The sequence below is a fragment of the Cucurbita pepo genome, chromosome LG06 (assembly GCF_002806865.2).
Source record: "Cucurbita pepo subsp. pepo cultivar mu-cu-16 chromosome LG06, ASM280686v2, whole genome shotgun sequence".
In the NCBI taxonomy this organism is placed as follows: domain Eukaryota; kingdom Viridiplantae; phylum Streptophyta; class Magnoliopsida; order Cucurbitales; family Cucurbitaceae; genus Cucurbita; species Cucurbita pepo.
The window spans coordinates 485,120-505,596 of record NC_036643.1 but is presented as its reverse complement, the minus strand read 5'-3'; the positions used below and the strand labels follow the sequence as shown (position 1 = coordinate 505,596).

General features: G+C 32.9%; 3 protein-coding genes and 1 long non-coding RNA gene across 9 annotated transcripts; 3 read left to right on the top strand and 1 right to left on the bottom strand.

Annotated features, from left to right (window-relative positions):
- Positions 1-1,161: 1,161 nt before the first annotated feature.
- LOC111796691 (mannan endo-1,4-beta-mannosidase 7-like) lies at positions 1,162-3,514 on the top strand. Its single transcript, XM_023679429.1, has 5 exons — positions 1,162-1,553; positions 1,628-1,822; positions 1,936-2,055; positions 2,677-2,873; positions 2,961-3,514. Exons 1-5 carry the CDS (start codon positions 1,248-1,250, stop codon positions 3,352-3,354), a joined length of 1,212 nt encoding a protein of 403 aa, XP_023535197.1. The 5' UTR covers positions 1,162-1,247; the 3' UTR covers positions 3,355-3,514.
- Positions 3,467-7,564, bottom strand: LOC111796690 (glucose-1-phosphate adenylyltransferase large subunit 1-like). 2 transcript variants are annotated; one of them, XM_023679427.1, is made up of 14 exons: positions 6,826-7,564; positions 6,626-6,748; positions 6,278-6,451; positions 6,070-6,162; positions 5,895-5,978; positions 5,742-5,797; positions 5,563-5,656; positions 5,288-5,473; positions 5,090-5,170; positions 4,786-4,872; positions 4,605-4,709; positions 4,280-4,386; positions 4,069-4,129; positions 3,467-3,772 (listed from the first exon to the last, which is right to left on the bottom strand). In XM_023679427.1, the coding sequence occupies exons 1-14, from the start codon at positions 7,072-7,074 to the stop codon at positions 3,671-3,673; spliced, it is 1,602 nt and encodes a 533-aa protein (XP_023535195.1). In that variant the 5' UTR covers positions 7,075-7,564; the 3' UTR covers positions 3,467-3,670. The 2 variants fall into 2 exon arrangements, with proteins under 2 accessions (XP_023535195.1, XP_023535196.1); XM_023679428.1 differs by having other exon boundaries at positions 6,626-6,739.
- Positions 7,565-10,158: 2,594 nt separating this feature from the next.
- LOC111796692 (50S ribosomal protein L31, chloroplastic) lies at positions 10,159-10,880 on the top strand. The gene is made up of 2 exons (XM_023679430.1): positions 10,159-10,314; positions 10,401-10,880. Exons 1-2 carry the CDS (start codon positions 10,243-10,245, stop codon positions 10,728-10,730), a joined length of 402 nt encoding a protein of 133 aa, XP_023535198.1. The 5' UTR covers positions 10,159-10,242; the 3' UTR covers positions 10,731-10,880.
- Positions 10,881-11,665: 785 nt separating this feature from the next.
- LOC111796693 lies at positions 11,666-20,097 on the top strand. 5 transcript variants are annotated; one of them, XR_002815397.1, is made up of 9 exons: positions 11,666-11,982; positions 12,064-12,184; positions 12,873-13,055; positions 13,297-13,405; positions 14,313-14,423; positions 15,184-15,310; positions 16,055-16,135; positions 16,203-16,286; positions 19,737-20,097. It is a non-coding gene; the product is annotated as an uncharacterized LOC111796693 (long non-coding RNA). The 5 variants fall into 5 exon arrangements; XR_002815400.1 differs by having other exon boundaries at positions 12,857-13,055; positions 15,206-15,310; XR_002815399.1 differs by having other exon boundaries at positions 12,857-13,055; positions 19,747-20,097.
- Positions 20,098-20,477: the final 380 nt, after the last annotated feature.

Here is a 20,477-nt window from a genome sequence, read left to right as displayed (position 1 = left end):
ATATATAAAATTAAAAGAATATAACTTTGGTTTTACCACAATTCTTTTAAAATCCTTTTTCTTTTTTCTTAAAGCCATTTGTTCACACTTTCACTGTGAAATTAAATTCTTCACTTCAAAATAAATAAATAAATAAATAAAAACTAAATGGGCCTTTTTTCTGGTTCTCTAACTCTTGGGCCCATTGTTGTATTTAGGGTTTCATAATTACCAGTCACCGCACTTTAAGAACCATCGCTTGCCTCATCTAATAGCCAACTTTTACTGGATACAAATTAATTCGGTTTATTAATTAGGAATCATGGACCTCCGAGATGATATGATATTATATACTTTTAGTATAATCTCTCTTGATCACACCCTTGATTTTTCTAGAAAAATCCATATCAAATATTGTGTTTCTTATTTAAAAATTTAGGATATACTTCTTAATTAGTCAACGTGAGACTACTTTTTTTCAATAATCTTCAATAATTTCTCGATTTAACTCAACCCCACTTACCATTTAAACCTACTTTCCATCCAAAAGAGCTTAATTTATCCCTTTTAGAATCGTATTGGACTCTAAATTTTAAAATTGAGATATTGTCTATTATGTAAAATTGGGTTTATGTAGAAAATCATCTTTGGCATTTGTTTAGAAGGTTTTCTATTAATTGGTTCCCACATTCTCTTTTAGCACAATCCCTCCCAGCCACAAATGTCAATTTGCCACGTGTGAGGCTGTGTTTTATCTGAAATCAATGTTTTTTTAATTACAAAATATTTATTTTGAAAAAACAAAAGAAAAAAACTTACCATATTACTTTATAATTAAAATAAACTTACNTTACTTCAACTATTAAGCCTTATTAAAAAAAAAAAAAAAAAAAAAAAAAAATTCAATGTAGTTGATTAACCATTAACAATATAAAAAAAAATAAAAAAAATTGAATTTTCATACACCTAATCCTCCCATATTTCCCATCTAAAACTATAATACCGGAAAATGGAAAGAAAAAAAACAATATATTAAATAGGTTAATCTCTTAATGGATAAAACAAATATTTGTTTTTAATTTATTTCCCAATATTCATAAACGACAATTCATAAAGGAATCCAACATGATCTCTCACTTATGGATACAACACAACCACAATATTAATGATAATTACTAATAAATAAACAACGACGTTCGAAGTTAATCCGCAACACTTAGTCTTGGAGTTACGTTTTACAGTTCAACAAACTTGGTTTTACAGAGATAATGCTTTGGAGTTACGTTTTCGTTGTTCTTCTACCGCTTGTGCTTCGAGCAGAAGCAGATGATGGGTTTGTGACGACCAAAGGGCATCAGCTTATTCTGAATGGAAGCCCATTTTACGCCAATGGGTTCAATGCCTACTGGTTAATGTCCTTCGCCTCGGACCCATCACTGAGACCCAAAGTGTCCTTAGCTTATCAACAAGCCGTCAATCATAGCCTCGCCATTGGAAGAACGATGGCCTTCAACGATGGCGGAAGTAACCCTCTGCAGATCTCTCCTGGGCAATACAATGAGAAGATGTTTCAGGTCCTTTCATTGCTTTGATTTTATTTTGTTTTGTTTTTTTTCCTCTTTTGCTAAATGGCTAGTGCTTTTGTTAGGGGTTGGATTTTGTGGTAGCGGAGGCAAGAAAATATGGGATTAAATTGATCTTGAGTTTGGTGAACAACTTCGCAAATTTGGGAGGGAGAAAACAGTACGTGGAGTGGGCCAGAAATCAGGGACAGTCCATTTCATCCGAGGATGATTTCTACACTAACTCTGTTGTGAAAGGCTTCTACAAGAACCATGTTAAGGTAACGTCACAACCCATAATCACTCATTTATGCAACAAGAAGTGTGTATGAATCTATGGATGTAAGTTTATAAATATTGATACTTTTGTTTGAGCAATGCACATTGTATATAGACCGTTTTGACAAGAATCAACACCATAACTGGAGTGGCTTACAAGGATGATTCAACTATAATGGCTTGGGAACTCATGAATGAACCTAGGTGCCTTTCAGATCGTTCCGGAAATACCGTCCNCAACATCCTCGCATGCCTTCAAGACAGTTTCTTTTTTTTTTTTTTTTTTAAGTCTCTATGTCTACCTCCTATTACAATTCGGGAGATTCCTCATGGGGGAGACACAAAAAAATGTTTCTCTGTTTTTAAAAAAAATATTATGTTCATTTCAAAGAATTTTTTAACCAAAATTTTTTATTATAAAAGGTAAAACAGCTAACAAAAATATAATATATTTTTAAAAATTCAAATTTCAATTTTACAATTAGTTTTTTCATCGCTTTAAAAATAATATATATATATATAAAGTGAGACGGGCAGGGAAAGAAACCTTTAACGAACGGAGAGAAATCTCTCTTAAATCCCTCCCTCATTGTTTAAATGGAAATTCTCAATCTCGAGAAATGGACATTTACTTTCTTCAATACTTTTCTATCTTAATTTCGACCTTAAATATTTTCATTGGTTCCCAAACCAATTTTAATCTTGATTTGGGCCAAAGACGACGTCTCATTATAATTTGACGTCTCATTACAATTAAAATTATGTAAATGCAAAAAGTTGCACCTGATTATACATTTATTATACCTACTAAGCTGACATAGCCCAATTAAAAAAGTTGTATGTATGAAATGATGGGCAGGCATGGATTAAAGAAATGGGCGCATACTTGAAATCAATTGATGGGAAACACCTCTTAGAAGTTGGTTTGGAAGGATTCTATAACCAAGCAAGGTATCAAGGGAATCCTAACTTCCAAGTGGGAACCGATTTCATTGCAAACAATCAGATACCCGAAATCGACTTTGCCACAGTCCACTCGTATCCTGACGAATGGTAAGAACAAAACCCTTCTCCCATTTGCTGCTTTTCTGAGATCTTCAATCCATTATTAGCTGAAATGAACGTGGTGATTTGATGAAGGTTATCTGGTTCAAGTTTTGAGGATCAGCTCTCATTCCTGAACACTTGGCTCAATGAACACACCCAAGATGCACAGAACGTTCTCCACAAGCCAGTTCTCTTTGCTGAGTTTGGAAAGTCTAAAAAGGACGGTGGCGCTGATAAAAGGGACCGACTTTACCATGCTATTTACTCAGCTGTGTATTCATCCGCTAAGGGCGGCGGAGCAGCTACGGGTGCAGTGTTCTGGCAACTTCTACTTGAAGGGATGGGTTCTTATGGGGATGGGTATGAAGTGGTATTTAGTGAGGACCCCTCCACTGCTAATTTGATATCTCAGGAGTCTGCAAAGATGATCAAAATAAGGAAGAAGCATGCCAACCTCAGAAACATAAGACACAAGGGGAGGCCTTAAAGGGAGGCAGCCACAGTCCTGGAAATTGAACAAAAATGGGGCTAAGAATAAACAACTCCCTCACAGAGAAAGGATTGCTCATCCAAAAACTAATGCTAAATCGCTTTGAATATTGTAGTCTCTAATAATATATGGATTGAAATAAAAAGCTGTTCTCTTACTCAGGAATGTGTTGCCTTTCAACTTTTTACATATAAGAAAAGAAGCTAACATTTTACATGAAGCTAAGTCATGCGCCAATTACTCGTTGCCGAGCATTGTCGGTTGAAAGCCTCGAGCAGTTGCTTCCTTTCAACTCTCAGCTTTCTCTTTGGATTTAAATGATGGTTCCATCTTTTATTGTCGCATTCTTCAAGGTGACTGTGATACCGGACCTTATATAAAACCCTTCTTCTGGTCTATCTGCTTCTTGAACGCCCTGAAAAGTTAACAACCACACACTAGTTAGGTACTATGACCAAATAACATCACGGGTTTATGTGGTTTAGATAGAGTTTGCAAATTCTTAGAAAGTGTTAATTTTCCCCTTCCTACCGAATTGCATGAACTCATGTTCTATAAACCTTCACATATGAAACCACCCAGGTTATGAAACCCAAGAACCAAACCTAACCTTTTATTGGTTATTTCTTTGTACAAATACAAACATGGATGAAACAGAACTTGTTAAATTGTGAACCAAATATCCCTTAAGAACACAAAAATCATACTTACATCAGTATTAGCAATAACTACATTTTTTCCGATCTTGGCATTCTTGTCAATTATGCAATTCCTGCGGAAAAGATAAATGTAAATTAGAAACAGACCAAACCCATGAACAAATAATGTTTATGGTAAACAGTCGGATGATAAAGTAACGGTTATATTTAACTAATAAGAGATTGCAGATAGCTTTTGCTCTGTATTGGTAGCTGAATATTACCTGATTTTGGTGTTCTCTCCAATGCCGATTGGGATCTTTCCTTCGGCAAGCAGAGATGCGATTTCAGATTCAGTCTGGTAGTAGTCCGCACCCATCATCATAGTATCCTAGAACGCAAAACCAACAAATCCAAATTTGATTATCTTTTTTCAGGCTAAGATGCTACATATCAGCATGGCAGAATCTCTTGCAATAATAGTAAGAATTTAATCTGTGGAAAAAAAAGATTGCAGCATCTATAACCATCTTCTGCCATTGCATTCTTCTTGTACGTTCCTACAGTACCGAAAGGGAGGGGAAAATTCAAAAGAAAACCCTGGCTCACCTTAAGCTCCACACCGTACTCCAATCGAGAGCGCACACCGACAATAGAGTGTTCAACGCTACACTCTCGGAGGAAGCAACCATGAGATATTATTGCATCTACAATCTGCAAAAGCAACTTCGTTTAAGATACAAGAATCAAACGGATGATGCAGAGAGCAAACTCGAGTTTGATGTCTTACCCTGCTTTTTTCAACTTTAGAAGGGGGCAAGAATCTAGGTGATGTATAAAATGGAGTCTTCGGATCATAGAACTCAAACTTTGGGGGCTGCATGAAAGACACTAAAGCCATCAGCTTAATGACACTTGATCATGTGTTGTTTCTGATGCGGGGGAGGGCGTTGCTTGAAAAATTCACGGGCCAGTTAAGGTACTTATCTTCTATATAAATATTTAACTCAGATAACTAAATAAGCAAGAAAGCTGGAGATGATTCTTGGTCCCATACAAAGGAAAAGAAAGGAGACAATCGATGGGATACATACCTGCTCCGTTAGTGCTAAGTTGGCATCAAAAAATGACTTCACGGTTCCAATGTCCTCCCAGTAGTCATTGAATAGATATGCCTACAACAATATGGATGCATTGGGAAACTTAGTTCTATTATCATCGAAAGTCTTCCTATTCTGAATTCAAGCATAAGGAAAAAATGAAAGATTAAAATTTCTCAAAAGGGATCTCACTTGAACTTTGTAGTCTTTAACAGCCGATGGAATAATTTCTGAGCCGAAGTCGTTGCATGAAGGATAAGTCCATGTCAAAAGCTTTAATAGAAGATCAGTTCTGAATACGTAGACTCCCATTGATGCAATATAAGGATTTTTTCTAGCATCTTGGTCTGAAAGTCCTAGAACTGTAGTGTCAACTTGCTGCAATACAATATATAATGGATAGAAAACAAGATCAGACAAAGATATTGCTAATTACAAACCAAACAAATTGCATCAATGTTACCAACCATTGCTTCCAGGTCAGATCCCTTTGGTTTCTCAGCAAAATGTAAAATACGCCCTGTGTCGTCTATTTTCATGAGACCGTAATCTGATGCTCGGCTGCAAAATAACAAAGCATTAATGAAAATCTAAATTTTTAAAGAACACTTTATCCATGGAAATAACGATGAAAAAAGATGCCTACCTGACATCCATGGGTATGCATGAAACTGTAATATCTGCATTTGTGTCAATATGTCTCTGCAAGTACGAAGTCATCAGAAATCCTCATTGAATCACGAAAAAATGAGCACAACGATACAAATACAAGTACAAACTAGTTAGCTTCACGTTATACCTGCACAAAATCCATGTAGTCCATCCGGTAAAGGTGATCGCCAGACAAAATTAGAGTGTGCTCAACATTTTTGGTCTTAGCATCCTGCAGAAACCCAATGGATAAAACGTTCATTATACATAAAAAAAATTTGACTGAAAATTCCAATCATGCTCAGGAGATTTTAGGCACCCACCTCAAATAACCATATAAATTGCCTGACAGCATCGGCAGTTCCTTGGAACCATTTTTTTCCAGTTTCACCCGAAGTTTGAGTGGCAGCTAGAACCTGTTTCTCAAACATTAATCCAGAGAATGAGCATAAGAAAACTTCCGGGTTCATCTAATCAAAACAATTGCAAAGCAGGGGCAGATTGTAAAAATGGGAAGTACAGGCATCATACCTCCACGAATCCATCGCCAAAATTCACTCCATTACCAAAATTGTAAATACGAGCAAGGTGACGATTTAGAGAAAACGAATTAAACTGCGTTAGGACGAATATCTTTTCGATGCCGCTATTAATGCAATTACTCATGGGCACGTCGATCAATCTATAACAACCTCCAATTGGAACCTGCAAGTAAAAATTATTTGCTTAAATTCATGCACCAATTTTTCTCCTGGGTTGGATCAATAGCTTCTATTATCAAGTATCTACTACAACCATCTAAATACATCTCCCCAATGAAAAACGCTCTCCAAGTTTGTGAAATTATTCTTATATAAGCAATTTGGTAGAGGTGGTTACCGCTGGTTTGGCGCGCTGGCTGGTAAGAGGAAACAAGCGAGTTCCGGCACCTCCACCCAGTATGATTGAAGCAATCTTTTTCGGATCAGCTCTAGGAGTCTCAAATATAGGAGCCTGTAAAGTCTGGGGTAAAATTTGGAGTCAAAAGTTCCGATAAAAGTTCATGTACTTTTGAATATCAAAGTACTAAATCCACTTACCGCTGTTTCCTCACTAACTTCTGACATGAGAACAGAATGAGCAACTCCCGCTGTAAGCTTTCTAGCCCTGCTATGGGAAGAAGAATTAGAATTCTTCCGCGAGTAAGCATTCATCTGTATCTGTTTGCACTTTCCGCTTCTCTCAATACCCTCTCCCCAGAACCCGGAGCATTGCACCTTCCTACCACACTGTCTGCTGGCTCTAAATGGCATCGTATTGGCCTTCAAGGTCACACCAAACGAATCCATTGTCAAATCAACTACAGATCAAGAGAAAAATCTGATCTCCGAGTAGCTTGCCCGAATATGTTAAGTCGACCACAGTGCAGAAGAAGCTCAGAAAGATCTCCGATCCTTTCCAACGCAATCGTCGAGACCGGAGCACGCTCAAAAGCCTAGATCAGAGGGAAACCAAAGCTCTGAGAAGGAGATTGAAGTACAACGCAGGAAAAAGGATCAAACGCTGGAGGAGCCCTGTCTGTAAAGAGAGTGTTGTAAGAGAAATGTAGAGGGAACAGCTTCGAATGAACAGAGTAAAGAAGAAAGGCGGGAATAGATCAAAGATCGAAGGATGAAGATCCTAGTGAGGAATGTGAAAACTCTGAACTAGCGTCGTTAAATTTGGTTTTGAGCCGCCAGAGGATCGTCGGGCGATCTTGGCTTTCAATAATGGCGAGTGCAGAGAGAGAGGGCGCCTTGGGACTTTGACACGGCGGGAATACGGCTATTGCAATTGGGACCTACTCGTCAGCTCTCGCTTGGCCTCTTGTAGTGATTTGTTTATAACAAATAAAGAAAATAAAAATAAAAATAAAAAGATATTTATATGCACCTAATACTTTTTTTTAAATCAAACAACTACAAATTGGCGTTCTGCTTGACTCCAATGTGACGACAGATTCCATTAACCTTCGAGATTTGTTGTTCTTTGTTTTATTATTCGATTAATATAATTTCGGGAAATTAAAACGAGTATATATATATTATTATTTTATTATTTCAACATTTAAAAATGACCCGAATATTGTTAAACCATTTAAAATCCTAATTTTTAAAACATTTATGAAAAATAAAATGTACTATAAAGATCTAAAGTTGGTAATCTTTATTTATTTATCCATTTTAAATAAAATTATAGGAATAGCAAAAAATAATAATTTACAATCGAGATGCTCGACTAATTGTTTATGTGGGTTTTGGCGTTTAATATTTTTCTTTTTTTAATGTTTAATTTTAAAAAGGAATAATATTTATGTTTGGTTATTTTAGGGTTGTATAATAATTCTTTTTATATTTTTATAGGATTCGGTTAGGTGGATTTTAGTCGAAACGTAAGTACATTTTCAAATAATGTGTTTGTTCTAATTTAATTAAATTTTCTATTAATTTGATTACTTATTTAAATTCATAATCATATGGAAAGAAATTAACAATTTAAAATTAAAACACTCATCCAACTCATCAATAGAAAAATGATTTTATTCATTGAACTTCTAACCCGGTAATCTGAACCGTGCCGTGTACGGCCCACAGTCACGTCATTTACTGATTTTATAAATAAATAAATAAATAAAAACAGAAAACCTAAAATAATATAAGTTGGTGGCCACATATTTCCAGCCAAATGGACGGTTAACATCCATCACAAAATTTAAGTATTAGGAGATCACGTGATCATTAAATCGGATTCTGCATCGTCTCAAGACCCACCGGGGAATACACGACAGTTCCATGATTAACACCTAAAAGCAGTTATTGAGACCTTTTCTTAACCACCATTTTTTTACTGCCTTTAACCTCTGTTACTAACTTTCATTTGTAAAAATATCTTTTAAGTTTCGAGGAAAAAGTATACTTTAAAAATTAGTTTCAAGAGTGTGGTTAATAATTTTAAATTAAAAAGTTAAAAAAAAATTAAACTTTCACAAAAAAATATTAATATCTTTAATTTCCCTTTGTTCAAAAGTTTTATTATTATCTCTTTTCACATTTTTTAAAAATAAAAAAATACTATCAACAAAATTGTTATTATTATGTTTAAAAAATATTTACACCAAACTTTAAATTAAAATGTTATTTGAATAATTTTTAAGGTAATAAATATAAAATACATTCAATAATTATTAGATTACAAGAAACCACTTTCAGCAATATCCATCTAAATAATAATTAAACTAAAATTTTAGATATAGGTAAGTACATTTAAATATTGATATATTGTCGAACATTAATATAACTATTATTTAAATTTAACCACTAATCATTGATATATACGTTGATATTAAAATTTTAATTTTGCAAACCTACTAACATTAATTTTAATAGAGGAGGCTTATTGCAATGCTTAACAAATTACCTCAAAAGTTTTTAGGTGTTCTTACAATAAATCTCAAAGTTCATAAATATTTAAAAGTTAAATGGTGTTTTTGTAATAAATTATATAGTTCAGTGGCGTTCGTGCAATTTTGCCAATTATGAACAATAAAACACGGCACTAATACTTGTTATTTGGCCATTTGCAAGATTTTTATATATATTTTTTTTATTGTTATTATACATTTTTCAAGAAAAGTGGTGGAAATAATAAAATAAACGAGATTGAGGATGATCATGCTCACATGTATCATTAAATATTATATTTCAATAAATTTAAACTGTTCGTACTAAATTAAAAAAAAAAATATATAAAAACATTAAAAGGAACAGAAACAAAGAATAAGTTTTATTTTTCTCTAAACTAGCCCTGTAAGCATACACGCATCTGGGTAGCTGTCTGAATTGGCGACACGTGTAATACAAATTTCTCTCTGATCATGATGTGAAGGTTGCTGCATTTCTGACCTTACACGTGGCATTCTATTATGTAGGTCGTTGAATAGGTCTGCGAGGAAATTAACAAAACGGGCGAATATCATTGTCGTTTCAGTGTATGCAAGTCGTGCTTAATTAGGCTCCATGATCCGACAAGTCGCATCGATAAAGACATGGCATAAATGTAATTGAAACAATTGATTCCATATTGTATTCTTGGAGGATACATCAAAGAAAAATGGGTTTATTGTACTAACTTTGATTAGTATTTAATTTAGAATTTTCTATTATACTAACTTTGATTAGTCCAAGAATAAATAGTGTTAAAGCACGTGCGCACAAATGGATTGTAATTTGATATATTATTAAAAAAAACATCATAAAACAAATTAATCCAACTTGAGAAATATAAATTTAATTGATTTTTAATTATTTAAATTTAATTCGATATCAAATTATAATTTACACGTGGGCCCGAAAAGCAGGCCTCCATCAGGAAGGCCCATTTCAAGGCCCAAAAGAGAAGGACGAGCGAGTGGCCATGCGACAATGCCTTGAAGAACTCATCTTCTTCTTATCCTCACTTCATCGCACTCAAACGCAGCAATGGCGCTGAGCCTAACAAATTCCTTTCTTCAACGCCCAATTTCCCCGGTCGTCGCACCGCCGAAGAAAAAGGTACTTTCCCTTTATTCCCACTCCTAAATGTTACGACAGCGGGGACTGTACATTTATTTTTCCCTAAATTTCGGCGCAATTTCCAGGAATTTGGAGCGAGAAGTCACCGGGCGGTGGTGACCTGCCGGAAAAAGGATCTGCACCCCCAATTCCACGAGGATGCTAAGGTTTATTGCAATGGAGAGCTGGTGATGACGACGGGTGGGACCCAGAAAGAGTATTCAGTGGATGTGTGGTCGGGAAATCACCCTTTCTATTTGGGCAGCCGCTCTGCCCTGCTCGTCGACGCCGATCAGGTCGAGAAATTCCGCAAGAAATTCGGAGAGCTGTCGCAGTTGATGGAGATTCCTGTCCTAAAAGGGGAAATCGTTCTTCCCACGAAACGAAAATCCGGCGGCAAAGGGAAGAAAAAATAGAAGAGTGCGGAGAGTTCAGTTGGCCTGGTAATCTTTTAAATTCGACTACATAATACGATTTTGGGGTTTTCTCTTGTATTTCATGTATGTAATTTAGAACAATCGAAACTAATTTGTCTGAATCGAACAATTTGTTTCTGTTTGTCGCTTGCATTGCGTCGCTGTTTGCTGAGAATGATCAATGTCGATGAACAGTTCGATGAAACTCAATTGGTTAATCATAAAACATTAATTAAAATAGAATAAAATTATGCTTTAAAATTTACAATTATTTTATTTAGTTAACTTTCTTTTATAGGAAAAAAAGTATATGTCAATTAGGCTGACACATACACATACGTACTTTGGTTAATAGTTTTTTTAATTAGTCCTTAATCGTTTAGCGCTTCAAATTTCTTTTAATGTGTTCAAATCTATCAATTGGATAACTTTGTAAATAATTGATGTATATCAAATTATTGTTTTATTAACCTAATGATTTTATGTGACTCATAATTTCATTATTTGAATTTTATATTACTTTTTAATAAAAATCATAATTATTTTTATTAGCATAATTTCGAATAATACTTATTTAAGACATAAGGATTATATTCAACAATTTTTTTAGTTTATTTATGGATTAAATAGATTTGAACATTTAATTTATGGGTCAATAATACATGGATTAACCAATGCTCCTATTACCAATAATAATTCATTAGCTTTCTATTAAAGATTTTAAAAATTATTTTAAGAGAGTTTTATTTTACTGTTCAATATATTAAAGATAAGATGCCGAATTTTTAAAAATTAATGAGAGTTGAAAATTTTGTGAAAGATTAATGCGGAATTGATAATTATTAGGTAATTTAATAACCTTAAAAAAAAAAAAAAAACACTTGATATAAAAGAGAGAATGCGCGGGCCAGCGGAAGAACAAATGGACGCGGGTTCTGAAAAATCCTTCGCGTTCCACGTTTCTTTCATTCCGCGAGCGAGTCTTCGAGATTTCTCGCAGAGAGAAATTTTGATGCTCGAGTCTTCAGAAGAAATGATTTCACTCTCTCTTCGAAGTCCGAACTCGTCCGTAAGGCGATATCATCCATAGCGTAAAGCTCTCTCTCCTGGCGAAGGTCTTTGCCTGAAGTTGAACACTGAAGTTCATTTCTACAAATGCTGAGTTGCTGATCGGCGTTCTCTTCTCAGTTGTTTGGTTCCATTGAAGCGGACCTTGATTCTACTCAAAGCAATCTGCCAAAAGTCCGATCAGGTGCATGGAGCTCTCAAACTCTCTTTCTCTTCTGTTCTATTCAATTCTCTTGAATTTAACTCTCGACTGTTTGAATTTTAGACTGCGAGGGAATCTGCCGGATGGAAATCGTACTAGTGCAGGAGTATGCTGCTGATTGGACTTACAGATGCGAAGAAGCTGTCAATCTTGTCCTCGCTTATCTGGATCATCTCCTCATTTTGTATGTCTACCTTGCATCGATATATATGTCCAAGGAGTTGATCCTTGACTCCTATTTTTCAATTTTCTTTCTCTCGGAAGTTTAGTGAAAGAATCTCCTGAACACTTTTCATCGATTTTCTATCTCATTTTAAAGTGTGATTAGCAATATTTTATTTCTGGTTTTTTCTTTCTTTCATGAGATCGTTTAGTGAAAGAATCTCCCGAACACTTTTCATCGGTTTTCTATCTCATTTTAAAGTGTGATTAGCAATATTTTATTTCTAGTTTCTTTTTTCTTTCATGAGATCATTTAGTGAAAGAATCTCCTGAACACTTTTCATCGATTTTCTATCTCATTTTAAAGTGTGATTAGCAATATTTTATTTCTAGTTTTTTCTTTCATGAGATCGTTTAGTGAAAGAATCTCCTAAACACCTTTCATCGGTTTTCTATCTCATTTTGAAGTGTGATTAGCAATATTTTATTTCTGGTTTTTTTTTTTCCTTTCATGAGATTGTTTAGTACTCTGTTAAACTGTTTTATCGTCGGTAAGTTTTGAGAAATTGATGAATTGTTTTCTGCATTCCAGTAAGACAGTGAATTAACGATGCAACTTTCTTTTCGTTTGAAATTGGATTTTCTTCAACCTACTCGTGGCTGCCGCCGATCTCTGTGCTAATTCTGTTCGTAGTTTGAGAATGTTATAGGGATACAAATGGCTTCAAGAAATGGATCCCACTGCGCGAGCGTTTCGTACCTAATGGCTTTGTCCGTGCATAGGCGTCTTCTGTGGAGAGATGTAGTCGTGCACGGATTGTGATGCTGCATGTCGAATCTATGTGCAGCATGTAGTGATTCTGTTATTGGATTCCAACCATGTTGATGCTGAGGTGCGTTTCTATATTCATTTCATGCTAGTCTTGCTTGAACCACATCATATTTGTGAACAGTAATTGTGATAAGTGACGTGATAACTTAGCAAATATACACTTGTTGAGTTAATGATAGTTCATGTGAACCTACAAAAGTGATAGCTCAAGAATGATTAAATCTTCATCATAGAACAATTGAAGTCTTTCTAAGAAAACAAAATCAATAATTCTGACGGTATATTCTTACCGACAATGGTAGGTCCATGTCCTTGTATCGAGAGAATTCCTAAAGGCTATTGAGAAGAATGTCTTGGTCAGTGCAGGACGAGTCAACCTCCTCCAATCTGACCATTCTATTTTTTCTCAAGGTAGAGTTTCTTTGAGCTTTCTTTAGCTATTATCCTTCTGCTGATATTAAACACATTTAAGGATTATCATATAATGCATACAGGCTTCTAACTTTTTGTTACACAGTAAATGTACTCATTATCAATAAATTTTCTAGCTTACTGCTGAATCAACTAAATGTTCAGAGCCATAATATCTATTGACTGTTTTGAGTGTTTCATGGTGTTGGAGGTTTGCTCATTTTTTTCTTGCCGTGGACTACCCCGATGTATGAAATATATACTTCTATTAGTAGGAAGCTTGTTCTGAAGTCTAACTGGTTTTTTGGTATCTGATAAACACCTTGGGAGCAAGGAAGTAAGTTTCAAATAACTTTCACGGTGTTGTTCATTCAGAGATAAGTNAAAAAAAAAAAAAAAAAAAAAAGAACAACATGAATAAAAAGTCACAAAATAGAAAGAGAATATGAGAAGAGGTAGGAGAATTTTCTATTACCTTTGAATGTGATTTACAATTAAAATTGCAGATTTGTAATTGAAAGGGCAACCATGATCCAACTGTCAAGAACCAACAATCATCTCATTTGGAAGAAAAACATTTTTCTTCTTTTAATTTATTTTTATATTTTAAAGAAACCATTTTATTAAAGAATCTTTTTTCTCAAAATTGTTCTTGTTATAACTGTTTCAACATCGTTTATTGATGAGTACTTATCTGGAAGTCTTTACTTACGATCTAAAAGGCTCCATTCTATTAAATAGAGTATTACAAGCATACACTTCTTTGTTTTTAGGTGGCGAAAGTGAATTTTGCATATCTGTTGAATAATGATTTTCATCTGCCCCAACTCCCCTCCCCTCTCGTTCTTTTTATCCACTTGAAAGTGAAATCCCTTGCTAATACATGTTTTCATCTTTTCCAAATCAGCTGAAATATGGATGTCTTCCAACTTCAAGATTCATAACCAAAAGGAATTTCATTAAGCAAAATGTGACTCGTTTTAGGATGCATCAAGCATTGAAGTTGCAGAATGGCGAGGTAATTTGCTCCTCTTTTTGTTATAATGGTATTTAACTCGATCTTCCTTGTGATTCCCATCAATTATTTTTCTGTATTACTTAATGTTATTCTCAGTGTCAGATCCCAATTCTACACTTTCAGTGTTTGATATTATTTTTCTGTATTAGGCTTTTCGTTGCTTTGCTTCGATGTAATTAATTGACTACTCTTATGAACCTTTTTAAGTTGCAACTTGATTGCATCCAATTTATGCATCAGATATCAGAGTTAAGGTATATGCCCACTGCAATTCATTTTGACTACAAGTATATGCCTACTACAATTCATTTCTGTGGTTCATTATTAATCCATTGTCTACTAGTACTACAAAGTTTTAGGTGAATTTCGTAGACCTGTATCTAAAAGCTTTTAAGAAGTAGGAAGAATACTATGATCAAGAGAACAAAATAGTTCGCAACTAAACAGATGTTTGTGACATCGCTAGAGGCAGAAAATTGCTACAGGCTCTAAGGGTTGTGAATTTACAACACAAGGGTACATGCCAAAGTTGTGGCTGTACTTCTTTTCTGTTAAGCATGAATTGGACATTTATTTATTTTACTAGAGATTCATTGTTTGTGTTCTAATTATTTGGTTGTTATCATTTTTTTTTTTGTGCGTCATATTCTTCACTGATCTTCAATTTAGCCATCTGCTCGTTGAGTTTTTGTCCAGAAGCTCCTCAAGTAGTTGTTTTGTCCTGCATCCCTCATTATACTTATTTGATGCTCGTATGCAGATCTGGATGCTTTATTTCGCAGATTTAGTCCGCTGTTTTATTGTCCACTGCGGAAGCATGATCTTCATGTCCAACAAAGGGATCGATGGAGTTCATACGTGGCATATATCTACTGACAACATTTGGGGTATGTTTCATCTATCGATTTTTTTTCAATAAAAAGTTAATGATTTAATTTCTAGTTAATGTACGTTAGAATCCACTATCGATTCTTTTGCGAAAAAATAAAAAAAAGGAAAATTTCACTCTTTTGAAATTCTTAAATATGTAGTATATATTTTTGTCAGACGTGGAAAATTCCACTAGTGCAGGAGAGAAAGGGACAAAACGAAATGGTTTTATTACTTGGGATCTGAATGGGTCACACATTGATTAAAATTATCTGTTTTGTTACTTGAGTGAATTTCTGAGAATGCTGTTAATTTTGTCTTGAACTGTTTTGGCTTGATTTTATCGGTTCATTATTTCCATGCCATGAAGTATTTTTAATCGGGACTAAAATGTTCTTTTGAATGAACACATGAGGTTTTCCCAAAACGCAATTGATTGGTTTGCTTCGAATGTTTGTTCTAAATCTCACAGTACGACCCTGTACGCAATCTTTTATTAATTTCTTTCTTGCATATTTTTTTCCTCACTTATCCGGTTCACTTTGCACTCAATTTCTTTCATCATCATTATTGTTGTTATAATAGTTTCAATTATTTTACTATAATAGTTAAAAACCTTAAAATGGTCTGTTATTTGTTTTTATACGTATAAAAAGCAATTTCTTTTATGAAAGCATTTGTTTTCATTTGCTTTCTAGATGTTCTATTCTTTTTTTGTGGTTTTGATATATGGTTCGCTCATGTGGCAATGTAACAAATAGTCAAGGTAGCAATGGTTTCATCATTTGCCGATGAACTGATGATTCAAACACCAAGGCCAGACTGAAGATTACTCCTTTCAGGTTAAATCTCCAAAACCTAGATTTGAGAGTTTTATGTTTGTAAATTGAACTTGTATTTGGCCGACAGAAGCGAGAAAAGGTTCTGAGAGGGCGTGCTTCTGAAACTGAAAGGAAGTCTTCAAATGACACTGGAGGAATGATCTTACTCATCGTAAGTTCTCAGGATCCATCTCTATCCTAAATTCAACGAAATTTATTCTCACAATTACTATTTTCTATTTTATTTTTTAAAGAAAAAACTATATCAAATCTAAAATAGAAATGAACTAGATTATAAATTATAAATTAATAAAAGAAAATATCGTTTATAAATTAAATTTATTGAAGAGTATACTTTAAATTTTTTAAAAGGAGATTAGAAAAAAAGAAAAATAGTTTTTGCTTAAATATATCCTGCGGTGCTTGAAGCACCTTTTTTTCTTCTTTAAATAATTTATAATTAAAAAAAAAANTGGTTTTCTTGTTTTCTTTTACCTATTAATTCCTTTGTTGTCTCCTATTTGAAGAAATTTAAGAATCAATAAAGTTTTAAAAATTAAGAAATAGTTTTAAAAAACAAGCACAATTTTTTTTTTTTAAATTATAAATCAAATAGTTATTAGAAGGGCTTCATTTTTTTGGTAATCAATCATATTAGAAATTTCGGAAACGTTTGATAATCTTTTAGTTTTTAATTTTTTAAAATTGAATTTATAAACACCTTTTAGTTTTTAGTGTTTTAAAACTATGGTAAAAAAAATTATGACAAACAAACCTTATTTTCAATGGTGTTCCATTTTCAATTAATCCCAACTTTTACCGAAAAGATGTATTTGTATTCTTACCTACCGGAGTTATTACTATTATTATTATTTTATTTTTTATTTTTGAATTCTTAACCCAATTTTAGGAAACCAAAAATATGTTACAACTTTTTTTAGTTTTCCAAATTTGAAATTCAAAAAAATGTTTTTAAAAATAAAATAAAATGGTTTCAAAATTTAAAATATGTGGAAAGAAATATAAATAATTATAGAGATCGAAAGAAAGGGATGAACTCATTTCACATTTTTCTTTTAAACTTCACATGCAATATTGAATAGTTGGGCTTCATCTTTTGTTAATCAATCATATTAGAAATTTTGTCTCCATTTGATAATCTTTTAGTTTTTAATTTTTTAAATTTGAGTTCATAAACACCTCTTTTAGTTTTTCATGTTTTAAAATTGAGCTTATAATCACGATTTGATAGAGAAACTATCATAAAAAATTATGAGAAATAAACCTAATTTTCAATGGTGTTCCCTTTTCAATCAAGCACAAGTTTTACCGAAAAGATGTATTTATATTCTTACTTACCAGAGTTTTCTTTTGAATTCTTATCCCAATTTAANTAGCCTATGTCTCAATAGTAACTACAATAAATAGGATTGGCGACAAATCACAATGGTAATAAATTCTCTGCTTTCAACTGTGCTTAACTACCTAAAACTACCAACATGTGCTTCTATTTAAGGTCTAATAAATATAGTAAGAAAGGGATAACTCATTTCACAATTTATCTAACTCATTGCTTCCAGTGTGAAAGATAAATTCGCATGTTTTGTTATAGATTTCTCGAAAGAAAAAAAAGAAGTGAAATTTATCTACTTATTAAATAAAAAATTAATGAATGCAAACTAATAAATGAACAAATAAAAGCATACTGCATAATTAAGAAACAAAAAACAAGAAGCTAGTTAGAGATAAGCATGCAGCAAGAATAATAGACGTTATTACTTTTTAAATATAAATAAAATTTTAAAATAGACCATACTAGAAAATGGTAAATTACCAATTCAAAGATCAATTCACGTTTATTTTTATAGATTTCTCAAATAAAAATTAATGGTGAAATTTGTTTATTTATTAAATAAAACATTAATGAATGAATAAATAAAAGCACACTGCATAATTAAGAAACTAAGAACAAGGAGCTAACTATAGCTAGTTAGTGATAAGCATGCAGAAAGAATAATAGACGTTATTTACTTTTTGAATATAAATAAAATTTTAAAATAGACTATATTGGAATATAGCAAATTACCATGTCAAAGATAAATTCGCATTTATCTTATAAATTTCTCAAATAAAAACTAATAGTGAAATTTATTTACTTAGAAACTAAGAATAAGAAGCTAGAACATGTAGCAAGAATAATAAAAATTATTTACTTTTTAAATATAAATAAAATTTTAAAATAGGTCATATTAGAAAATAGAAATTTACCATGTCAAAGATAAATTCACATTTATTTTATGCATTTCTCAAATAAAAACTAATAGTGAAATTTATTTACTTATTAAATAAAAAAAATTAATGAATGAAAACTGATGAAGGAATATAAAGCATACTACATAATTAAGAAACTAAGAACAAGAAGCTAGTTAGAGATAAACATGTAGCCAGAATAATAGACGTTATTTACTTTTTAAATATAAATAAAATTTTAAAATAGACCATATTAGAAAATAGCAAATAAAATAAATTTCTCAAATAAAAATTAATGAATGAATAAATAAAAGCATAGGGGGTCATTAAGAAACTAAGAACAAGAAGCTAGTTAGAGATCAAGCATGCAGCAAGAATAATAGATGTTATATACTTTTTAAATATAAATAAAATTTCAAAAGACCGTATTAGAAAATACCAAATTACCATGTCAAATTTCAAAATAGACGGTAATTAGAAAATAGTAAATTACCATGTCAAAGACAAACTAGCATTTATTTTATAGATTTCTCAAATAAAATCTAACAGTGAAATTTATTTGCCTTATTAAATAAAAACTAATGAATGAATAAACAAAAGCATACTACACCATTAAGAGACTAAGAACGAGAAGCTAGCTAGAGATAAGTATGCTGCAAGAATAATAGAAGTTATTTACTTTTTAAATATAAATAAAATTTTAAAATAGGCCAATAGCGAATTACCATGTCAAAGATAAATTTGCATTTATTTTATAGATTTCTCAAATAAAAACTAATAATGAAATTTATTTACTTATTAAATAAAAAATTAATGAATGAATAAGGAAAAGCAATCTGCATAATTAAGAAACTAAGAACAAGAAGCTAGTCAGAGATGAGCATGCAGCAAGAATAATAGACGTCATTTACTTTTAAAATATAAATAAAATTTTAAAATAGACCATATTAGAAAATAGAAAGTAAAGCTTCTTAGTGAGATAAGGCGTCAAATCATTGTTTCCATGTACTTACCGGACGGCTCAGTTGTTCCTCCATTTGAATTACTTCACCAATAAGTAGGAGGGTATTGCTGCAGCAGCAATAAATGCCCGGTGGGATACATCAAACATTTTTCATGTCACCGAATTTAGTTCTCGACCAAACTTTATGTCGGCCTTCCTGCACAGAAAAATGAATTGTAAACCATACGAAAGTACTCTACTCTGCCACGTTTGTCAGTAGAATCACTCGTGCACTTTTCCCAAAACCATGTCAAAGGTTTTCCACCGCTTTTTTTACGTTTTCTTTATGTGTATATGATAATATTGAATTACCATTAGGGCCTGATCTCTTTAAGTACTTCAAAACCTGACACATATTCGTTGTTGAAGAAAACTGTAGTGTCAGTGGAACTGCCACGTTGGAAGTGCAAGCAGCAGGTGATGAAATCGATATCCCACCAAAAAACACGATCACTGTCATCGGCGAAGATGATCCTGTGAAGGTCATCAAGAAGGTGAGAAAGTTCAGAAAATATGCTGCAATTTTGAGTGTAGGGCCTGCAAAAGAGGAGAAGAAAGATGGGAAGAAGGAGAGCAAAGATGTCATAAGTCATCTCCCAAAGACATGTCGCAAGTGCGATGTCTGATGTGTTATCACCAAAGATGCTTATAGTTACAGCTCCACTATGTGTTTAGGAAATTAGATATGGGTTTAATTTATGGGTAATTTCTTATCCATCTACATTGGCAATCTTCTACTACTTCAACGTTCAAAACTATTCTTCACTCTCAATTACAATCCGCGGTAAAAACAATTTCTTAAAGCGTGATCTATGCTTACTAAACTTTCAATTACAATCCGCGGTAAAAACAATTTCTTAAAGTGTGATCTATGCTTACTAAGATAACTACTTACCTTTTGACTTAGTGTGTCTCGTCAACCCTTAAACCCCTATTAAGCTTTAGACAAATAGGGAGATGTTAAGCTTTAGACAAATAGGGAGATGTAAAATGGGATAGAATAGGTTTTTCCTAGATTATTGAAGATTGAAGTGTTGTTCTATTACTATTTGACTAAAATTTTCAACTCAACTATCAATGATTAATGGACTCCCAAAATAAATGGTTACC